Source organism: Capricornis sumatraensis, chromosome 8 (genome assembly GCF_032405125.1).
Source record: "Capricornis sumatraensis isolate serow.1 chromosome 8, serow.2, whole genome shotgun sequence".
Classification (NCBI taxonomy): domain Eukaryota; kingdom Metazoa; phylum Chordata; class Mammalia; order Artiodactyla; family Bovidae; genus Capricornis; species Capricornis sumatraensis.
The window spans coordinates 60577790-60600261 of NC_091076.1; the positions used below are offsets into that span (position 1 = coordinate 60577790).

At 40.3% G+C, this 22472-nt stretch overlaps 1 protein-coding gene across 1 annotated transcript; it reads left to right on the forward strand.

The window, feature by feature from the left end:
- Window positions 1–433: 433 nt before the first annotated feature.
- Window positions 434–18410, forward strand: PRR11 (proline rich 11). Its single transcript, XM_068979149.1, has 9 exons — window positions 434–561; window positions 6063–6213; window positions 6639–6761; window positions 10243–10500; window positions 12398–12496; window positions 12857–12969; window positions 14005–14064; window positions 14154–14250; window positions 18296–18410. The coding sequence occupies exons 1-9, from the start codon at window positions 434–436 to the stop codon at window positions 18362–18364; spliced, it is 1098 nt and encodes a 365-aa protein (XP_068835250.1). The 3' UTR covers window positions 18365–18410.
- The last annotated feature ends 4062 nt before the right edge of the window (window positions 18411–22472 follow it).

A 22472-nucleotide genomic window follows, 5' to 3' on the forward strand; every position in this document is an offset into this window, starting at 1 on the left:
CTTTATCTTGAAACATCTGTCAGGACTCCCCTGGTGATCCAGTGGTTGAGACTCTGTCTTCTAATGCAAGGCACACAGGTTCAGTCCCTGGTTGGGGAACTAAGATCTCACATGCTGCAGGGCAACTAAGCCTGCTTGCTGCAAATAGAGAAGCCCCCGTGTGCCACAACAAACACCCAGTGCAGCCAAAAAGGAAAAAAAAGTAATATCTGTCTACCGGGGGCAGAGTCCAGCTGCTCAGCCTAGGGTCCTTTTATCTCCTGCTTCAGGCAGACTTCTGGGTTGCTGGAGGTGAACGGTTTGCTAACCACGATGGTGGCTACAGGGATGTGTTCATTTTGTGATAATGCGTTGACCTATAGAGTCAAAAATTATATTTTTTTCTGTGTATTATTCTTCAACAAAAAATGTAAATATTTTCTCTACAGAAACCATGCCCAAATTCAAACAGCGAAGAAGAAAGCTAAAAGCCAAAGCGAAAAGATTATTCAAAGGAAAAGAAGCCTCTCACTTCCAGTCTAAGCTAGTTACACCTCCTCCTCCGCCACCCTCACCAGAAAGGTAAGGCATAATGTGGAACAGAGAAAGTATTAAAAATCTGATCAGTTTGGGAGCAAGTCACCAGATGTATCAATGAAAAATACAGAACGCCACTTAATTTGAATTTCAGATAACCAATGAAGGATTTTTTTTGTATTGTCCCTGTAACATTTGAAATACACTCAAAAAATTACTTTTTAGTACTTATTCATTTTTTATCTGAAATTAAATTTTAGCTGAGCATCCTGATTTTCATGTGGCAACCATAGTTTAAGAGTTCAAATGAGGGACTACCCCAGTGGCCCAGTGGCTAGGATTCCAGGGGCCTAGATTCAATCCCTGTTCTGGGAACTAGATCCCACATGCGGCAACTGAGTTCACAGTCCGCAAATAACCTACAAATCGCGATGAAGAGGGAAGATCCTGTGTGCTGCAGCTAAGACGTGGTACAGCCAAATAAATAAAAATTAATTTTTTTAAAAAAAAAAAGAGTTCAAACGAAGTAAAACATCTCAAGGAATTGTGTTTGAGGTTTTGTTGTTCTGTTGCTAAGTCCTTCACTATCTTCCGGAGTCTGTTCAAACTGATGTCCACTGAGTAGGTAGATGCCATCCAACCATCTCATCTTCTGTCGTCCCCTTCTTCTGCCCTCAATCTTTCCCATCATCAGGGTCTTTTGTAATGAGCTGGCTCTTCGCACAGTAACTATTTTCTACTTTCCTACTCAGTTGTATAAATCTGGTAACTAAGTGATGAAAGAGGGGTATACAGCTGGAACTTAAACCTTCATTTTGATAAAGTTTGGTCGTTTATTCTCTGGGACTCAGGGCTTAAATGTGTTATTAAAAGAGACTCTGAGGTCTAAGAACTCTAGGGTGGTAGTTTTCACAATAACATACTTTACACATTTTGTTTTTAAAGGTCTCTTTACAGAAAAAATTTTGAAACAAACAGACAAAAAATCAGTAAGCATGATAACATCCTTGACTCCTCTCTCTCCTGAATGTTGCAAAAGTCCCCCAACTGGCCTTCCTATTCTGCCCTTGCCCCCTCTGCAGTGTATTTCAACACAGCATTCAAAGTGAGCCTACTAAAATCATGTCATATTGGTCTTCTACAATGAAAGTTCTTTGTATAATCCACAAACCCTTTATGGTCTGCTTTGCATTATCCATTAATCCTCTTCCCTCCTTCTTTCTACCCTAGTCATCCAGCCTCCTTGCTACTCCTCAAACACCTCAGACAGGCACCCACCCCAGGGCCTTTGCACTTACTGTTACCCTTGTCTGGAATGTTCTTTTCCCCAAATATTTGCTTTGCTAGTTTATTTCATTAAGCTTTGCTCTCAAAAGCCACCTTCTCAGTGAGACATTCTGTGATTACCCTATTGAAATGTTCACCTATAGGCAACATTTTACATTCCCGCTATCTTGTTTTATCTTTTTCTCCTTAGCATTTGTTCACTACCTGAATTCAGTTCAGTTGCTCACTCGTGTCTGACTCTTTGTGACCCTCTGAACTGCAGCATGCCAGGCCTCCCTGTCCATCACCAACTCCCAGAGCTTGCGCAAACTCATGTACATTGAGTCAGTGATGCCATCCAACTGTCTTCATCCTCTGTCGTCCCCTTCTTCTCCTGCCTTCAATCTTTCCCAGAATCAGTGTCTTTTCCAATGAGTCAGTTCTTTGCATCAGGTGGCCAAAGTATAGGAGCTTCAGCTTCAGCATCAGTCCTTCCAATGAATATTCAGGACTGATTTCCTTTAGGATGCACTGGTTTGATCTTCTTGCAGTCCAAGGGACTCTCAAGTCTTCTCCAACACCACAGTTCAGAAGCATCAATTCTTTGGTGCTCAGCTTTCTTTATACTCCAACTCTCACATCCATACATGACTACTGGTAAAAGCTATAGCTTTGACTAGATGGACCTTTGCTGGCAAAGTAGTGTCTCGGCTTTCTAATATGCTGTCTAGGTTGGTCATAACTTTTCTTCCAAGGAGCAAACCTCTTTTAATTTCACGGCTGCAGTCACCATTTGCAGTGATTTTGGAGCCCCCAAAAATAAAGTCTGCCAGTGTTTCCATTGTTTCCCCATCTATCTGCATGAAGTGATGGGACCAGATGCCATGATCTTATTTTTCTGAATGTTGAATTTTAAGCGAACTTTTTCAGTCTCCTCTTTCACTTTCATTGAGAGGCTTTTTAGTTCTTTTATGCTTTCTGCCATAAGGGTGGTGTCATCTATGTATCTGAGGTTATTTATATTTTACCCGGCAATCTTGATTCCAGCTTGTGCTTCATCCAACCTGGCATTTTTCATGATGTACTCTGCATATACGTTAAATAAGCAGGGTGAAAATATACAGCCTTGTTGTACTCCTTTCCCAATTTGGAACCACTCTGTTGTTCCATGTCCAGTTCTAACTGTTGCTTCCTGATCTGCATACAGATTTCTCAGGAGGCAGGTAAGGTGGTCCAGTATTTCCATCTCTTGAAGAATTTTCCACAGTTTGTTGTGATCCACACAGTCATAGGCTTTGGCATAGTCAATAAAGCAGAAGTAGATGTTTTCCTGGAACGCTCTTGCTTTTTTGATGATCCGATGTATGTTAGCAATTTGATCTCTGATTCCTCTGTCTTTTCTAAATCCAGCTTGAATATCTGGAAGTTCATGGCTCATGTACTGTTGAAGCCTGGCTTGGAGAATTTTGAGTATTAGTTTACTAGTGTGTGAGATGAGTGCAACTGTGTGATAGTTTGAGCATTCTTTGGCATTGCCTTGCTTTGGGATTGGAATGAAAACTGACCTTTTCCAGTCCTGTGGCCACTGCTGAGTTTTCCAAATTTGCTGGCATATTGAGTGCAGCACTTTCACAGCATCATCTTTTAGGATTTGAAATTGCTCAGCTGGAATTCCATTGCCTCCACTAGCTTTGTTCGTAGTGATGCTTTCTAAGGCCCACTTGACTTCACATTCCAGGATGTCTGGCTCTAGGTGAGTAATCACACCATCATGGTTATCTGGGTCCTGAAGATCTTTTTTGTATAGTTCTTCTCTTTATTCTTGTTTACTCTTCTAGTATCTTCAGCTTCCATTAGGTCCATACCATTTCTGTCCTTTATCAAGCCCATCTTTGCATGAAATGTTCCCTTGGTACCTCTAATTTTCTTGAAGAGATCTCTAGTCTTTCCCATTCTATTGTTTACCTCTATTTCTTTGCACTGATCACTGAGGAAGGCTTTCTTATCTCTCCTTGCTATTCTTTGGAACTCTGCATTCAGATGGATAAATCGTTCCTTTTCTCTTTTGCCTTTCATTTCTCTTCTTTTATCAGCTATTTGTAAGGACTCCTCAGACAACCATTTTGCCCTTTTGCATTTCTTTTTCTTGGGGATGGTCTTGATCACTGTCTCCTATACAATGTCACAAACCTCCTTCTATAGTTCTTCAGGCTCTCTGTCTATTGGATCTAATCCCTTGAATCTATTTGTCACTTCCACTGTATAATCATAAGGGATTTGATTTAGGTCATACCTGAATGGTCTCGTGGTTTTTCCTACTTTCTTCAATTTAAGTCTGAATTTGGCAATAAGGAGTTCATGATCTGAGCCACAGCCAGCTCCTGGTCTTGTTTTTGCTGACTGTATAGAGCTTCTCCATCTTTGGCTGCAAAGAATATAATCAACCTGATTTTGGTATTGGCCATCTGGTGATGGCCATGTGTAGAGTCTTCTCTTGTGTTGTTGGAAGAGGGTGTTTACTATGACCAATGTGTTCTCTTGGCAAAACTCTGTTAGCCTTCGCCCTGTTTCATTTTGTACTCCAAGGCCAAATTTGCCCGTTACTCCAGGTGTCTCTTGACTTTCTACTTTTGCATTCCAGTCCCCTGTAATGAAGAGGACATCTTTTGCATGTGTGTTCTAGAAGGTCTTGTAGATCTTCATAGACCCATTCATCTTCAGCTTCTTCAGCATTACTGGTTAGGGCATAGACTTGGATTACTGGGATAGTGAATGGTTTGCCTTGGAAACAGATCACTCTGTCGTTTTTAATATTGCACCCAAGTACTGCATTTCAGACTCTCTTGCTGACTATGAGGGCTACTCCATTTCTTCTAAGGGATTCTTGCCCATAGAAGTAGATATAATGGTCGTCTGAGTTAAATTCACCCATTCCAGTCCATTTTATTTTCCTGATTCCCAAAATGTTGATGTTCACTCTTGCCATCTCCTGTTTGACCACTTCCAATTTACCTTGATTCATGGATCATTCATGACACATATTTATTTAGTGTGTTATTTGACTTATTATTATTTGTTTACTCAATAAATATTTGTTATACAAGTCAAACTGGGAATTCTAGAAGTAAATGAAAAATTTGGCTTTTGGTAATCTCTGGTTCCTATGCAGTATTGTTCTGGGAAAAGGAATGGCAAACCACTTCAGTACTCTTGCCTTGAGAACCCCATAAACAGTATGAAAAGGCCAAAAGATAGGAAACTGAAAGATGAATTCCCCAGGTCAGTAGGTGCCCAATATGCTACTAGAGATCAGTGGAGAAATAACTCCAGAAAGAATGAAGAGACAGAGCCAAAGCAGAAACAATGTCCAGTTATGAATGTTCACTACCTAACAACCCACATATATTTATTTTCTTTTAAACTTTTCAGTTTGTACTTGGATATAGCAGATTAACAGTGTTCTGATAGCTTCGGGTGAACAGTGAAGGGACACAGCTATACATACACATGTACACATTCTCACTCACAATGCCCTCCCATCCAGGCTGCCACATAACGTCAAGTAGCTTACATATATTTTTCTTTTAGTCCTCTTTGTAAAGCCTATGAAGGCAGGATTTTTATCTATTTTGTTCATTACTGAATCTCTGACACATATTTATTTAGTGTTATTTGGTTTATTATTATTTATTTACTCAATAAATATTTGTTATACAAGTCAAACTGGGAATTCTAGAAGTAAATGAAAAATTTGGCTTTTGGTAATCTCTGCCTCTCAGTCATACTATAAAACTAGCTTGCTATTTAATTCAGTTCAGTGCAGTGCAGTCATTCAGTCGTGTCCAACTCTTTGCAACACCATGGACTGCTGCACACCAGGCTTCCCTGTCCATCACCAACTCCCAGAGCTTGCTCAAACTCATGTACATCAAGTCGGTGATGCCATTCAACCATCTCAGCCTCTTTCATTCCCTTCTCCTCCTGCCTTCAATCTTTCCCATCATCAGAGTCTTTTCCAATGAGTTGGTTCTTTGCATCAAGTGGCCAAAGTATTGGAGTTTCAGCTTTAGCATCAGTCCTTCCAATGAATATTCAGGACTGGTTTCCTTTAGGATGGACTGATTCGATCTCCCTGCAATCCAAGAGACTCTCAAGAGTCTTTTTCAATACCGCAGTTCAAAAGCATCAACTCTTAGGTGCTAAACTAAGAATTATTTAATTAGAGCCTTTTAATTCCAACTCAGGAGTTTTTGCTTTGTTTGATTTTGTCTTTCCTGCAGAGCGGTTATTCCTTCAACAGATATACGCATTAGTAGAAACTGGCTAAGACTCTCCTGGAACTTCAGATTTCCCAGTTTTAAAAATCCAATAAAGCTTTGGACAAATAGAGTATGGTCTATATACAGCTGGTGCCGGAGCTGTATGACCCAGGTATGGATTTGACATACATTTTTTCAGCATTATGGTTTTTCTACACACTTAGTATGTGTGTTCACGTGTGTGTGCTCAGGTAAGTAGACACTCAAGCTTAGCTCACATAATATGAAGTCAGGTGTTTGTGTCTGTCTTCACTTTTTTAATAAAATTTTTATATTGAAATATGGTTGATTTACAATGTTGTGTTAGCTTTAGGTGTACAGCAAAGTGATTCAGTTACACACACACATACATATTCTTTTCCACATTATTTTCCATTATAGATTATTAAAAGATAATGAATATAGTTTCCTGTGCTATACAGCAGGTCCTTGTTGTTGCCTTCACTTCTATAAAACATACATTGTAGCATTTTCTTTATCATATTGTCCTTATCATATTGCTCAATGGAGTCAGACTTCTTTATTTGTGAATTTCAGAGTTTCGAAGTTTTAAAAAACACCATCTTTCCATCCCGTCTCTGCCACCAAGAACTTCGTAGTCTAAAACAACGGTTTTGCATTTTGGAAAATGAAGTATGCAAGCTCCAGGAAGCACTGAAGGTTAGTATTATCAAATGAAAAACAAAGCCAGATTTAGGTAAGGGGGCAAGAGCTAGTCCTGCATTGGAACCCCAGTGTGCTTTCATTAGAAGGAGGAGTGGCTACAGGCTCGTGCTAGTTCTGGGCATTTTTGCTGTCAGATTTCTTCCTTAAACTGCAGAGGCTCTGCTCTGCATCGCAGGGGGGCTAACCCCTGCAGGCGCCATTGCCTAAACTCCGTGTCACCTGGCTCCCAGTGTGCACTCATGGGAAACACTGATGAGAGGCTAGGAGTGAGAAAAATGAAAGTGTTAGTTGCTCAGTCATGTCCAACTCTTTGTAGCCCCTGGACTATAGCCCACCAGGCTCCCCTGTCCATGGGATTTTCCAGGCAAGATTATTGGAGTGGGATGGGTCGCCATGTCTTCCTCCAGGGGATCTTCCCAACCCAGAGATTGAACTCACATCTCTTATCTCCTGCATTGGCAGACAGGTTCTTTACCACTAGTGCCACATATACATATGTGTGTGTGTGTGTGTGTGTGTTAGTCCCCTCAGTTCAGTTCAGTTCAGTTGCTCAGTCATGTCCAACTCTTTGCAACCCCACGAATTGCAGCACGCCAGGCCTCCCTGTCCATCACCATCTCCTGGAGTTCACTCAGACTCATGTCCATTGAGTCGGTGATGCCATCCAGCCATCCCATCCTCTGTCATCCCCTTTTCCTCCTGCCCCCAATCCCTCCCAGCATCAGAGCCTTTGTCCAGTTCTTGGTGACCCTATGGGCTGTAGCCCACCAGGCTCCTCTCTCCATGAAATTCTCCCAGACAAGAATTCTGGAGTGGGTAGCCATTTCTTCTCTAGGGGATCTTCCCGACCCAAGGAAGACAGGCGAAGCTGGGGTGTTTTTTCCCTTTGTTCTCTGGGTTGGGCTGTTTCTCCAGCAATGGCTGTCATTGCTGCCTCAGCCCCACTCCCACTAGGTCAAGTCCACCATGTTTCTTGACTCTCTGGGTTAGCCTAGCTCCAGAGATCTGGTTACACTGCCCTTTCCTTTGACCCTCCAGTCTCAGGGTGTTTATGGCTTTTGCTGTTGCTAATGACTGCACTGCCTCTGTCCCTTGGGTGCCTCTCAGCTCTTCCATATATAGTATAGAAGCTCTTCCCCATATTACATGTTCCCTCTCCAAAGAAGGTTGGTTTTTTTTAATTTTTGACTGCACCCTGAGGCATGTGGGATCTTCGTTCCCTGACCAGGAACAGAACTCATGCCCCCTGCATTGGAAGGCAAGAGTCTTAAACAGTGGGCTGCCAGGGAAGTTTCTGTCCCCTCTTTTAAATACTCAGCGGGGTTTCTAACTTCTTGACTGAGAGATAGGCAGGAAAAAAACTATAGCTATCCACTCTCTCCAAACTCCCCTAAGCAAGACCCCTATTCTCAGTGTCTAAAATGTAAAGAATAAACACTGTGCTCATTGTTTTGGAGAGAGACTTCTGGGACTACACCCCTACTCCCAGAATTTGTACCTTAAGGTGATCTAGCCTAAAGAGAAAAGGCAAATCACCCCACAACCTGGACCTTAGTTTCTGCATCAATAAAAATGGGGAAGATACCATCGGTAGTGGGCTGAGTAATGGCCCTCCAAAAAGTTGGTCCAAGTCTTAATCCCTGGAAGCCTGTAGATATTATCTTATCTACCAGGGTCTTTGTAGATAGATAATCAGGTGAAGGGTTTTGAGATGAGGAAATCATACTTCATTATCTGGTTGGACCCTCAATCCAATGACGTGTCCTTATAAAAGACACACAGAGCAGAACACATAGAGGGAAGGGAAGCAACGGGACCACCGAGGGACAGACTCGGGTCATAGGACCTCAAACCAAGACACACCAATAGATTGCGGAAGCTGGAAGAGACAAGAAACAGACCCTTCTCCAGAGCCTTGAGAGGGAATGCACGCCTTGATTTCAGGCTTCCAACCTTCAGGAGTGGGAGAGAATGACTTTTCTTTGTTGTAAACTACCAACTTTGTAATACTTTGTTATAGCAGCCCCTAGGAACTATTATGCCCTCTTACTTCCGGAGGGCTGTCGTTGTATTCATTTGCTAGGGCTGCCGTGACAAAGTAGCACAGACTGAGTGGCTTATTCAACAAAATTTGTTTTCTCACAATTGTGGAGGCTAGAAGTCTAGGGTCGAGGTGCTGGTAGGGTTGGCTTCTTCTAATGCCTCTCTCCTCTGCATGTCTTCTGTGTCTTTAGCTGGTCTTTTCTCTGTGCCCATGCATCCCTGGCGTCTCTCTTATATGTTCAAGTTTTGTCTTTATGTAAGGACACAAGTCACATTGGATTAGATCCCACCCTGATGGCCCCCTTATTATTATTGTTTAATATCTATTTATTTCGCTGAGCTAGGTCTTAGTTGTGGCATATGGGATCTAGTTCCCTGACCAGAGATTGAACCCAGGCCCCCTGCATTGAGAGTGCGGAGCCTTAGCCACTGGTCCACCAGGGAAGTCCCCCTAATGGCTCTTTTTAATTTAATCACTTCTTTGAAGGCCCTGTCTTCAAATACAGTCACATACTGAGGTACTAGGGGTTCAGGTTGGGGGAAGACAATGCAGCCCATTAGAGTCAGGTTGTAACCTTTGACTCTTTTTTTATTCAGTTCCTTGAACAGACTATATTCTTGGCTGCATTAAGTATTTTTCCCTCTGCCAGGAACTCCCTTCCCTCAATCTTTATATCCTTTCTTCACCTGAGAAGCCTAAATTCATCCTTGAGATCATGGCTAAATAATACTCTCTAGACTTCTAGCTATTCACGCTCACAGCACACTTTGTGGCTCTTATTTTTCCCTTTTGAAATAATCGTGTATTTATTTATGACTGTACTGGATCTTCATTGCTGGGAGGACTTTTTCTCTACTTGCAGTGAGCAGGGGCTACTCTCTAGGTGTGGTGCATACGGTTCTCATTGCCATAGCTTCTCTCCTTGCAAGCACAAGCTCTAGGGTTCACAGGCTCAGTAGTTGCGTCTCTCAGACTCTAGAGCATGGGCTCAATAGTTGTGGCACAGAAGCTTAGTTGCTCCGGGGTATGTGGCGTCTTCCCAGATCAAGGATCAAACCTGTGTCTCCTGCATCGGCAGGCAGATTCTTTACCACTGAGCCACCAGGGAAGCCTTGGCTCTTGTTAGAGTATTACTTGGCTTGTTTCGAATGTGTTTTGTATTATGTTTGAGGTCTCTGTTTCTCGGCGGACTGTCAGCTGGATGGGAAGACAGACAGGACTCACGTTGTAGCCACAGTGCCTGGCATATAGCACACACAGAACAAATAGATGAATGAGTGAATGAGCTTGTGACAAATGAGGGAATATTGTAGCGCACGTGGTGTACGGAGAAGACATTCAACACGTGGCAGCTCTGATTTGGATGAGTGCTCAAATAAATAAAGAAGCAAATAAATCTGCTCTTCAGGTGCCAAATGCAATCTCTTCCAGGCCATCTCAGAAAACTCCTCCTGTCCCAGCTGTGGTCAAGCGTGTCACACGGGTCCTGAGCGTCCAGAAGTGCCCACCGGTGCTCCAGCCAGCCCTGCAGACTCCGCAGCTCTCCGTCCTCCCTCCCCAGCGCAGCCAGCCAGTCGCCCTCCACCCCCTCTGCCCCCTCCGCCCCCTCCTCCTCCTCCTCTGCCTCCACCCGCACCACCAACAGCACCATTGCTGCTCAGAAAATCTGCTCTCACGAAAGCACTTCAGGTAAAAAAAGTCTAGTAAAGGTGTGTTTTGGTCAGTGGGTAAGGAAGGAGTCAAGCCAGGTGTCTTTCTTAAGGCTGGGCAAAGGGCTCTGACAGAACAAAAGGACTACCTTTTATTCTAATTCCATCTCCTGCTTATGGCAATTATTGTTTTTAAAGACATGGTCCCCTGGGAAATCACAGAAGTTGGAATTAGAAATGAAAGTGCTTTTTTATTTTTTAGAGGATAAATGAATGAAACCCAGCAGGGTGGGAGATTCCTGTTGGCTTCTTGGTATACCTTTTTTACCAAGAGGAAAATCTCTCTGGGAAACCAAATTAAAAACAGACTCTTTAGTGAGTGAAGTCAGAACAACAGTAGGTGCAGAAAAGTGCTGTCTGATTCCCCTTGTAGGAGGTACCTGCTGCTGCTAAGTCGCTTCAGTCATGTCCGACTGTGCAACCCCATGGACTGCAGCCCACAAGGCTCCTCCGTCCATGGGATTTGCCAGGCAAGAATACTGGAGTGGGTCGCCATTACCTAGAATAGTCAAATTCATAGGGTCAGAAAGCACAAAGGGTGAGGTGGGGAGGGGGAATGGGGACTTACCTTTTTCTTTTTGGGAGGAGAAATAGGGATTTAGTGCTTAATGGAGACAGAGTTTCAGTTTAGGAAGGTGAAAAATTCGGGAGATAGATGATGGTCAGTGTTTCACAATATGAATATACTTAGTGCCACTGAACTGTACAGTTAAATATGTCTAAGATAGTATGTTTTATATTATTTAGTATGTGACTTTTATCACAATAAAAAAACATTAAAAAAAATAGAAAAAGAACTAGTAGATCCTAAAGTGTAATGCCATTGGACTGGAGAACCAGTCTCCGTTAGAGCTACTTCAGTTCAGTTCAGTTCAGTCGCTCAGTCGTGTCCGACTCTTTGGGACCCCATGAATCGCAACACGCCAGGCCTCCCTGTCCATCACCAACTCCCAGAATTCATTCAGACTCACGTCCGTCGAGTCCGTGATGCCATCCAGCCATCTCATCCTCTGTCGTCCCCTTCTTCTCCTGCCCCCAGTCCCTCCCAGCATCAGAGTCTTTTCCAATGAGTCAACTCTTCGCGTGAGGTGGCCAAAGTACTGGAGTTTCAGCTTTAGCATCATTCCTTCCAAAGCAATCCGAGGGCTGATCTCCTTCAGAATGGACTGGTTGGATCTCCTTGCAGTCCAAGGGACTCTCAAGAGTCTTCTCCAACACCACAGTTCAAAAGCATCAATTCTTCGGCACTCAGCTTTCTTCACAGTCCAACTCTCATATCCATACATGACCACTGGAAAAACCACAGCCTTGACTAGACAGACCTTTGTTGGCAAAGTGATGTCTTTGCTTTTCAATATGCTATCTAGAGCTACTTACCTGCCCACTAACACAGCCCTATCTAAAAAGCTGATTACTTTTTACTGCAGATACATTTGGTTTAAAATGACTGAATTAAATGCAGAGTCAGCTGTTATAGTTGCCCTAATATATACCTCTTCAAGTATATGTGCTTGCTTTCTGGCAAGTGTGTCATTTTCTTAGGTAATTTAGGCAAAACTTCACGTTGATTAGAGGAACTCTTTCTACTTCCATCTTATTACAACAATTCCTAAGGAAGATGCGTAGCTGTAGAAAACTAGCCTAGCTCTTACTTAGTTTCAAAGCCTTACATTTTCATTAATATTTTTCAATAGCTTTAGCATCCATAGATACTGAAAACAGAATTAGTTCTTGGTGGCATGGAAAGAATTTGATTGGCTCCTCAGGGAAATAAGAGTTCATTTTTAACTCTGAGGTTTTAAAAACTAGATTTAGATTTGCATTTGACTAGATGTCCTGGTTTCAGTTTGAATTCTAATTTTTCCTTGTATCTTAAGGCTGGACCATTAAAAAAAAATGGACCCATGCAGATAACAGTTAAAGATCTACTGACTGTGAAATTAAAGAAGACACAGAGTTTTGATGAAAGGAGGAAGGTAAGAAATCATTGACCACACATGTGGTCTTTCATTTTTTAATCTGATTGTCTCTTAATAGAAAATAAGCATAAGTCTTAGATATAAAAGCTGTTCTGAGGAAAGTATTTGATATTTTATTTGAGTAATTTTTGATTTCCTCAACAAAATATATAAATCCCCCAATTATTTAATTCAGCAGTTTTATCCACCAACCATTAGCTTGAAAAGGTAGAGATATACTTTGAAGCTTTGGAATGAAAATTGAATAGATATATTTTACATATACTCAGCACTCGAAGATTTGTTGTTTTGGTATGTTTACATTTTGAATGATACTTTTAAATCAGTTTTTAATAATGTCTCGTTTTGTGATTAAAGCTTGTACCATCACCAAAGGCACAGAACCCACTGGTTACTGTCTCTGACCTGCAACGCGTTACCCTGAAACCGAAGTCCAAAGTGTTATCAACTCGAGTTACAAATGTCTTAATGTAAGAAACTCACAGCATTACACTCTACTGCTACTTTAAAATAGTAATATTTTGCTTATTTCTAACTCTAAAAGTTATATATGATCATATAGGAAAATTGAAATATACAGTCATGTTTAAGGAAAACAAAAATCATCAAATAATCATATCATTGGAGACAGCCACTCTTAACATACTGTTGTTTATCATTCTAGTCTTTTTCTAGGCATATACACTATTATTTCCAGTTCATGGTACTGTTTATTGCAAAATATAAAATGTCATCAGGAATTTTCAAATCAGCACAGTTTTAGAAATAATACGAAAACTAGAATGTCTTGGAATCAATAAAATATGTATATGTAATATACATACTACAGGTATATGTGTATGAAATATGTATATTAAATACATATTGCATGAAATATGTATATACATACATACACATGTCTGTACCCATGTGTAATTTATATTATGTTGAGTTGGCCAAAAAATTTGTTTGGTTTTTCTGTGCACTGTTACAGAAAAATGTGGATGAACTCTTTGGCCAACCCAATATATACAAATAGAACTTTTCCCATTACTGTGTCATAAACTTTCCCCTATCTCATTAAAAATTAGCTTAAAGAATCATGTTGACTTCTTCAATAGGTGCAGTTTTTTAATATGTGAACTTCATAGATAAAATCCTATTTTGAGACATTTAGTTGTTTGTGATTTTTTTATTTCTGTAACTCTTCAGTAATCATCCTTGTCCATCATCTGTGTGCATAACTGAGTTTTGCCCTAAGATGGATTCTTACAAGTGTAAGTACAACATCAAAAAAGTAATTTATTTTAAAAAAATAATAAAATGAAAGTATTAGTTATTCAAGTATTAGATTCTGATTATTATTAGAATCATTATATCACTTTATGCTCCTATCAGCATCTACTGCTATTTTTTAATGTAACAAACTACTTTCTAGGATGTTGCCTATTTTGAAATGATTGCTTTACTTTGAGAAAAATTATACAGTCTGGTGAGCTCTAACTTTTGGATTTTTATTTTATCAGTACTCCTGGTAAAAGTCAGTTAGATCTACGAAAACTACTTAGAAAAGTCGATGTGGAGAGGTAATCCATTCTCCTATCTTTATGCTCTCTAAATTCATTTGAGAAGTTGGCATAAAACACAGCTCACAATATTTTCATTACCTTTGCAGGAGCCCAGGTGGAACCCCACTTACTAATAAAGAAAATGTGGAAACAGGAACTGGTCTAACCCCGGTGATGACCCGGGCCTTGAAGAGAAAATTTCAGGTAAGCCTTTATGAAAAGCATTTGGTTCCTTTTCTTCAAACTCTTTAATTTAGAATCATAATCTAAAGCATCTTTCTTAATAATAGTAGTAATTTTTAAACAGTTCCTTATACCAGTCCATCCTAAAGGCAATCAGTGCTGAATATTCATTGGAAGGACTGATGCTCAATCTGAAACTCCAATACTTTGGCCACCTGATGCGAAGAACTGACTTATTTGAAAAGACTCTGATGCTGGGAAAGATTAAAGGCGGGAGAAAGGGACGACAGGATGAGATGGTTGGATGGCATCACTGACTCAATGGACATGAGTTTGAGTAAACTCCAGGAGTTGATGACGGACAGGGAGGCCAGGCATTGCTGTAATCCATGGGGTCGCAGAGTCAGACACAACTGAGGGACTGAACTGAACTGAACTGAACTGATGCTTTATAAAGAACTTCATGTTTGTGGTTCCTGAAATGCTATGAAATAGCTAAGATTATCATCTCTACTTTAGCAATGAATGTCTGGTTTTATTAATTTCATTCATAACTATTTATTAAGCAGTCCCTATATGCCAGACACTGTGCCAGAATACCAGGGAGACAGTGGTAAGCAAAAACAGACACAAATCTACTGTCTTGGAGCTTTCAGTCTAATGGGAAAAGTAGACAGTAATCAATAATCACAATTTGTGTGATTTTGCACTGAAGTAAATTCTGTGAAGGAAAGTAACAAGGTTCAGTGAGAATCCTTGGAGAAAGTTGACCCAACCTGGATGATCTAGGAAAGATTCCCTTAGGAAGTGATGAGGTGAGACTTGAAGGATGAATAGGCATTAACTGGAGAGGGTATCTGTATCGTGAGCCCACCATGAATGTCACAGAGGAGAGTCCCAGGCGAAAAGAATAAGATCGGCAAAGGTCTCATGATGAGAGGGATCAGGGTCTATCTGAGGAATTGGAAAGTGGCCAGTGAGGCTGTAACAGAGAGACGGGGATGAAGATGGAGATAGGAGTCAGCTATGCAGAGCTGATAGGAAAAGGTCTTGGCAGCTTTCTTTGTTACCTGCCTGTATGACTCACACACCAAAATCCAGTGCATCAGTTGGCTCTTGTGTGATTTCTTCCAAACTCTATTTGTCTCATCTCTCTCATCCCCTTTATCATCAGATCTTCAAGAAGCAGCCCCTTCCTGCTAGAGTGCTGGGGCTCAGGGCTGCTGGCCTCTTGGCTGTGAAGATTGTATTTCCATCTCCCTCTGGCCCAGGAGACTCACCACAAATTCCTCTGCAGACACTCTTCCCACCCCAGCACTGTCCTCCCTTCGTTCATTCCCTTGTTGAGAATTTTTTGCCTTTTGTGAAAGAAATAAAAGCAAAAATAAGCAAATGGGACCTAATCAAACTTAAAAGCTTTCAGACAGCAAAGGAAGCCATAAAGAAAACAAAAACAACCTACTGAATGGGAGGGAATATGTGTGAATAATGTGACTGACAAGGACTTAATATCCAAAATATACCAGTAGTTCATACAACTCAATAGCAAATAAATAAACACTCAATAAAAAAGTTGGCAAAAGACCTACACAAACATTTCTCCAAAGAAGATACACAGATGGCTTGCAGGCACATGAATAGATTCACATCACTACCTATTGAGAAATGCAAATTAAAATCCTAATAAAGTATCACCTCAGGCTGGTCAGAATGGCCATCATCTAAAAATCTACAAATAATAAATGCTGGAGAGGGTGTAGAGAAAAGGAAACCCTCATACACTGTTAGTGGGAATATGAATTGGTGTAGCCACTATAGAAAACAGTATGGAGGTTCCTCAAAAAACTAAAAATAGAATTACTATATGATCCAGCATATATCCAGAAAGGATGAAAACTGTATAAAAAAGATTCATACACCAGTGTTCATAGCAATACTATTTATAATAGCCAAAGCATGGAAGTGACCTAAATTTCCATCAACAGATGAATGGATAAAGATGTCACATATATATATGTATATGTATATGTATACACACATGAATATATATGAATTCATATGAATATATATGAATATATGAAATGGAATGTTATTCAGCCATAAGAAATAATGAAATAATGCCATTTGCAACAACATAAATGGACCTAGAGATTATCATACTAAGTGAAGTTAGGCAGAGAAAGATCAATATTATATATCACATATATGGAATCTAAAAAATAATACAAATAAGCTTATTTAGAAAACTGAAGCAGACTTAACAGACATAGAAAACAAACTTACGGTTACCAAAGAAGTAGGGGGGTGAGGGATAAATTAGGAGGTTGGAATTAACAGATATACACTACTAGATATACACTATTTAGTAGATAGATATACACTATTTTATAATATAAATAACCAAGGACCTACTGTGTAGCACAGGGAACGATATTCAGTATCTTATAGGAACCTCTAATGAAAAGAATCTGAAGTTTTATACCTGAAACTAACACACATTGTAAATCAATTATTGTTTTCAAAAAAAGGAATCAGTTCCTTTTGCAGGATAGCTTGGTTTCCCTCTTGCCAATCAACTTGTCCTGCTGGGCACTGTGTGGCCTTCTTTGCAGATGAGGCCTGATGCCCCGTTCCTTCTTTGGAGCCTTCACTAGGAGTCCACTCCCAGATCACATTCCTTGGTGATACCGTAAATTGTGAAGAGCAGAGGCAGAAGGCAGAGGCATTATTTAACAACTAAGCCCTTTCCTTTTTTTTCTTATTTCGGCTGTGCTGCTTCCCCGACCAGGGATTGCACTCAAGCCTTGGAAGTGGAAGCACCAAATCCTAACCATAAGGAACTCCACCCTTCCCTTCTTTGTTCAGCTCTAGGTCTTTTTTGTCCCTGCCCCACCCTATAACTACTATAGTGGATTGGTTAATGTGGAAGCATGTAAAAATGTAATGAGCAACAAACCCCTGTACTGAGCAACGGCATCAAAAATCACAGATGAAGGTCTTTCCTGGTGGTGCAGTGGATAGGAGTCCACCTGCCAATGCAGGGAACAACTCAGGTTCAGTCCCTGGTCCAAGAAGATTGCACATGCCAAGGAATCGCGGAAGGGTGCACCACAACTACTGAGCCCAAGGTCTAAAGCTAGTGCTCCACGAGAAGAGAAGCCGCCGCAGTGGGAAGCCCGCACACGCAATGAAGAGTAGCCCCCGCCAGCCACACCTCGAGAACACCTGCGCAAAGCAACGCAGACTCAGCTCAGCCAAAAATAAATAGTTTAAAAATATCACAGATGAGACCTTTGCCATATGTTGTGCTCTCCAAAATCCACTTAGTAGAGGATGGTGGTGGTGGTTCAGTTGCTAAGCTGTGTCTGACTCTTTGCAACCCCTTGAACTGCAGCACGCCAGTCTTCTCTGCCCTTCACTGTCTCCTGGAATTTGCTCAAACTCACGTCCCTTGAGTCAGCGATGCCCTCTGTTGCCCCCTTCTCCTGCCCTCAGTCTTTCCTAGCATCAGGGTCTTTTTCACTGAGTTGGCTCTTTGCATCAGGTGGCCAAAGATACAAGGTATTTAGTAAAAACTTGTTTTAGACATGGAATAACTTTCCCCACTCCTATTAGTTAGGTTTTGCGTTTGACTGTGGGTAAGAAATCTGACTATAGTGGCTTAGGCAAATGGAGGCTTATTTTTCTTTTCTGCATATTGCCTTGGGAAATAGGCAGTGGATACAGGGTATAGCAGATTCCCCACCTCTCTTCCAACCTTAATACCTGGCTTTTATCCCTACCGTGCAGAACGTCTACACTTCCTAAAGCCTCTTGTCTACGTTGTAAGCAAGATAAGAAGGGGAAAGATCAAAAAGATATCCTAGCTAAACTGCCCTTCATCTCTTAAAACAGGTGATACCCAGGAACTTTGATTATATCAGAAAAGTTGGAAAAAGTGAGTTTTAGAATCTGGCCGCATTGCTGCCTTGCATAAAATCTGGGTTCTGATAGTGAGGAAGGAGAGCTATGCTGGCCACAAGAACATAATTCATGTTATAATTGGGACCTCTTGTTTTTTGCGTAGCTGGCTCACCCTAGAAGCCCAACTCAAACTCTGCCGGTTTCTACAAGCAGCTTTGATGAACAAAACTGATGCCACCTCTGCCTGACTCCCAGCAATGATCCATTAAATGTACAGATAAAATGACCCCAATCCTTTTGAAGTATAATATGTATAAATAATTATATTAATATATAATTCATTTGAAGAATTAAAATATGTATGGAGCCCATGCATACTGTAATGAAAAGTGGGTATTAGAATACTTTCTAGTTTACAAGATTGTTCACAGGACAGATGGAAAAATGTAATCCCCAAAGTAATGTTTATCCTGGAATTACTCAATTTAAGTTAGGAAGGTTATTCCAATTTAACTAGATAACTCTAATTTGTGGTCTATAGGTACAGTTATGACATTAAAATAACCTGGTACCCATTCATCTTGAGTATTCTCAGGAAATTAAACAGCAAAATATTTCATCCTGTAAAGCTCATGCGTTCATTAAGTGCTACTTAACCCAGAAAGACCCCCCCTAGATTTTGTTTCCGTTCCCTATAAGCAATTAGGTAAGATCATCTCCCATCCAAACCTAACTATTCCAAAAGGATTTGAAGCAAAAGCTCCAACATGAGCTTAAAAATTAGAATTTCATTTCTAGTATCATAGGTATGTAACAATATCAGGCTTGCTAAAGTCTGGGATATTCCTTACTTTGATATCTGCTATCCAAATTCGTACTAAGCTAAACATAGACTTCATGAAGACCTCTACATGAACCTTGGGTTTTCTACAGTGGTCCACCAGGGATTCTCTGAGGTCCATAGCAGATTCACTGTGAGGCCTGATTCTCTGTCCTCAAGCACCTGTCGATTCAATAACAGTAATTCTGCACAATCACAGGATTTTACTTTTTCCTGCCAATTCAGGGTTGCCAGACTTAGCAAATATAAATACATGCCTGCTAAGTCACTTCAGTCGTGTCCAGCTTTTTGCGACCCAATGAACATAGCCCACCAGACTCCTATGTCCATAGGATGCTCCAGGCAAAAATACTAGAGTAAGTTGCCGTGCCCTCCTCCAGGGGATCTTCCCAACCCAGGGATCCAACCTGCATCTCCTGTCTTCTACATTGGCAGGCAGTTCTTTACCACTCAAGCCACTTTGGAAGCCCATAAATACATGACACCCCCATCAAATTTGAATTTCAGATAAACAACAAATAACTTAAGCATATATATGACCCATTAAACGATGAGTAATTTTTTAAGTATAACGATGTCCTAAATATTGCCATGGGCTTCCCTTGTAGCTCAGTTGGTAAAGAATCTGCCTGTAATGCAGGAGACCCAGGTTCGATCCCTGGGTCGGGACGATCCCCTGGAGAAGAAAATGGCAACCCACTACAGTATTCTTGCCTGGAGAATCCCATGGACAGAGGAAGCTGGGGGGCTACAGTCCAAGGGGTTGCAAGAGTCAGACACATCTTGGCAACTAAACCACTTCTATATATTTATACTTAAAAAAATACATCATTGTTTTTCTGAATTTCAAATTTACCTGAACATCCTACGTTTTATCTGGCAACCCTACCAGTCAGTCTCCTACAAGGTTGCCAATATCTGGGAGCCCCCGGTTTTGTCAGTCATGTCTGCTTAGTAGTAGACACTACTGTAGCTTCAGCCAAGATCCCTGTCACTAATGTGCTAAATATCACGAAAGAAGAGGAACTCTCATTAGGGTGAGACTCTGAAGGCACAGCATTAGCTCTGATGCTAATAACTTCCACTGTAGTTCCCAAATACGGATAGTGGCTCCTCACAGAGGGGAATCAAGGAGTGTCAGTTTTACACTGAACTTTCTAACCCGGCAGGAAGCAGTTACATAGATGATGTCCCTGAAATATTCCCTGATTAGGCTAAAAAGATATTTTATTAATTTTGCCAAAATGCCTATATTCCCTCAGATAAATGTAACTTTGAGATACCAAATAGAGGGTTGTGAAAAGTCACCAGGCCGGAAAGCAGATATGGAAACAGTGTTTTGTTTTGATGAGACCCACAAGTACATTTATGGATGAAAATTAAGCAGATACTGAAGTTAAGAAATACATCTGTTTCTAATAAAAACTTTTTAAACCTGTTACTATGTTTATATTAAGTAAAATAAAGGGAATGATCACTGAGAAGTCAGGTGAGTATTTGTAACAATATTCTATGGGACATCTAATAATGTTTATAATATTAATAAACCATTGGGTACTGTATCAATTTAAATGATTATCATTCTTGTGAGATAAAGGTTCATTTTTTTGAAAAGCTATAGGACTCCTATGGTTAAATATTTGTAAAGCTGCTATTACTATCGTATCAGTATTAAAATGTGTTCTATCTTGTATCTTTTACTAATTTTTATGACAGGTTTCATATTGTACCCATTTGAGAATCCAATAACTGCTACGGCTTCATTAAATTGTTGCTGATCATATGTTTCCACTGTTTATTTTGAGACTGAATGTCAACCAGAGAATATGAACAATCATGGTGCATCCAGTTTTTGAATAAAGAACAATACAAAACTTTGGTCTTTCTCTTTAACATTTTTCACTAGAAATATAACATACAGGGAAGTACATAAAACATAAATAGACACAATATCAAACACTCATGGGACCACCAAGAAAGGGACATTTAAGTGTCTAGAAGTTCCACCTGTTTCCATCCCTTATGTTAATACCTTTCCTCAAGAAGTTACTACTCGACTTCCCTGGTGGTACAGTGGATGAGAATCCTCTTCCCAATGCAGGCTACGCAGATTCCATCCCTGGAATCCCATGTGCTGCAAAGCAACTTAGGCTGGGTGCCACAGCTACTCAACCCATTCGCTGCAACTTCTGAAGCCCGCACATCTAGAGCCTGTGCTCCACAATAAGAGAAGCCTGGGCACAGCAATGAAGACCTAGTGCACCCAAAAATGTTCTTTGATTAAAACAAACAAACAAAAAAAACCCAAAGGCTTAAGCCAAAAATGGGTTCTTTTTAAAAAAAACTACTCATCTATTTGTTTTTCTTTGCTTTTGCCCTCTAAATATGCTGGGCCTAAATATGTATCCCTAAATGCTATGATTTATTTATTTAATTTTTTCCTTTAAATTTGGCTGTGCCACAAGACAAGTGGGATCTTACTTCCTTGACCAGGGGTGGAACCTATGCCCTCTGCAGTGGAAATGCAGAGGCTTAAACCACTGGACCACCAGGGAAGTCCCCATGCATGCCACGTTGAACATTCTTGAACATGTACATTTATGCAAGAGTGACTTGAATGTGTATGTCTAGGAGTGGAACTGCTAGGTGGTAAAGCATGCCTGTTTTCTAGATACTGCCAAACTAGTATTCCAAGTGGTTGTACAAATCAATGGTCCCTTCAGCAAAGTATGAGAGTTGTAACTCCTTCTAGGGAGTCTTTTCAACTTAGTTTTTTAACATTTTGTTTACTTGGGAAATTATACAAGTGATGTGGTTAATATATACTATTTTTTTATGGATTTGTAAGTCAAAGAATTGTTAATATTATAGCAGGAAAGTCACATACTAAACATAGCAAATAATGTACATGATGAGGATCACAACATAATTTATGTGGATAAATATGTACAATTTCTTATTTTAGTTGGCTTTTAGAAATGGGAGAGAATCTGGACATATAGAAGTAGAGAAGGAAACAAGTGAAAAACCAAACAGACAAAAATTTTTAAAGCCCACTTCCACTCCTTTCTAAATTCTTGTTAGCAAATAAGTATTGCTTGAGAAGAATTTCCCGAAGCCCAATATAGCTTAATATATCAAAAAGATCAGCACCAGGACCAAGGGCTTTGAGAATTCTTTTCCCCTAGTTTTCTTGAGATATAATTGACATATGACCTTATATTAGCTTAAGGTATACAACATAATGGTTTGATGTATGTATCTATTGCAAACTGATTTCTACAATAAATTTAGTTAACATCAGTCACCTCATATAGTTACAGGCTTTTTTCTTGTCAAGAGAACTTTTAAGATTAGAAAGAAAAATTCAAAAATAGAGATGTAAAAATAAGAATATAAAAAAACAATAAATAATATATTCACCCAAAAACCTGCATACAAATATTTACAGGAGCTTAATTCATAATTCCAACACTTGCAAGCAATTAAGATGTCTTTC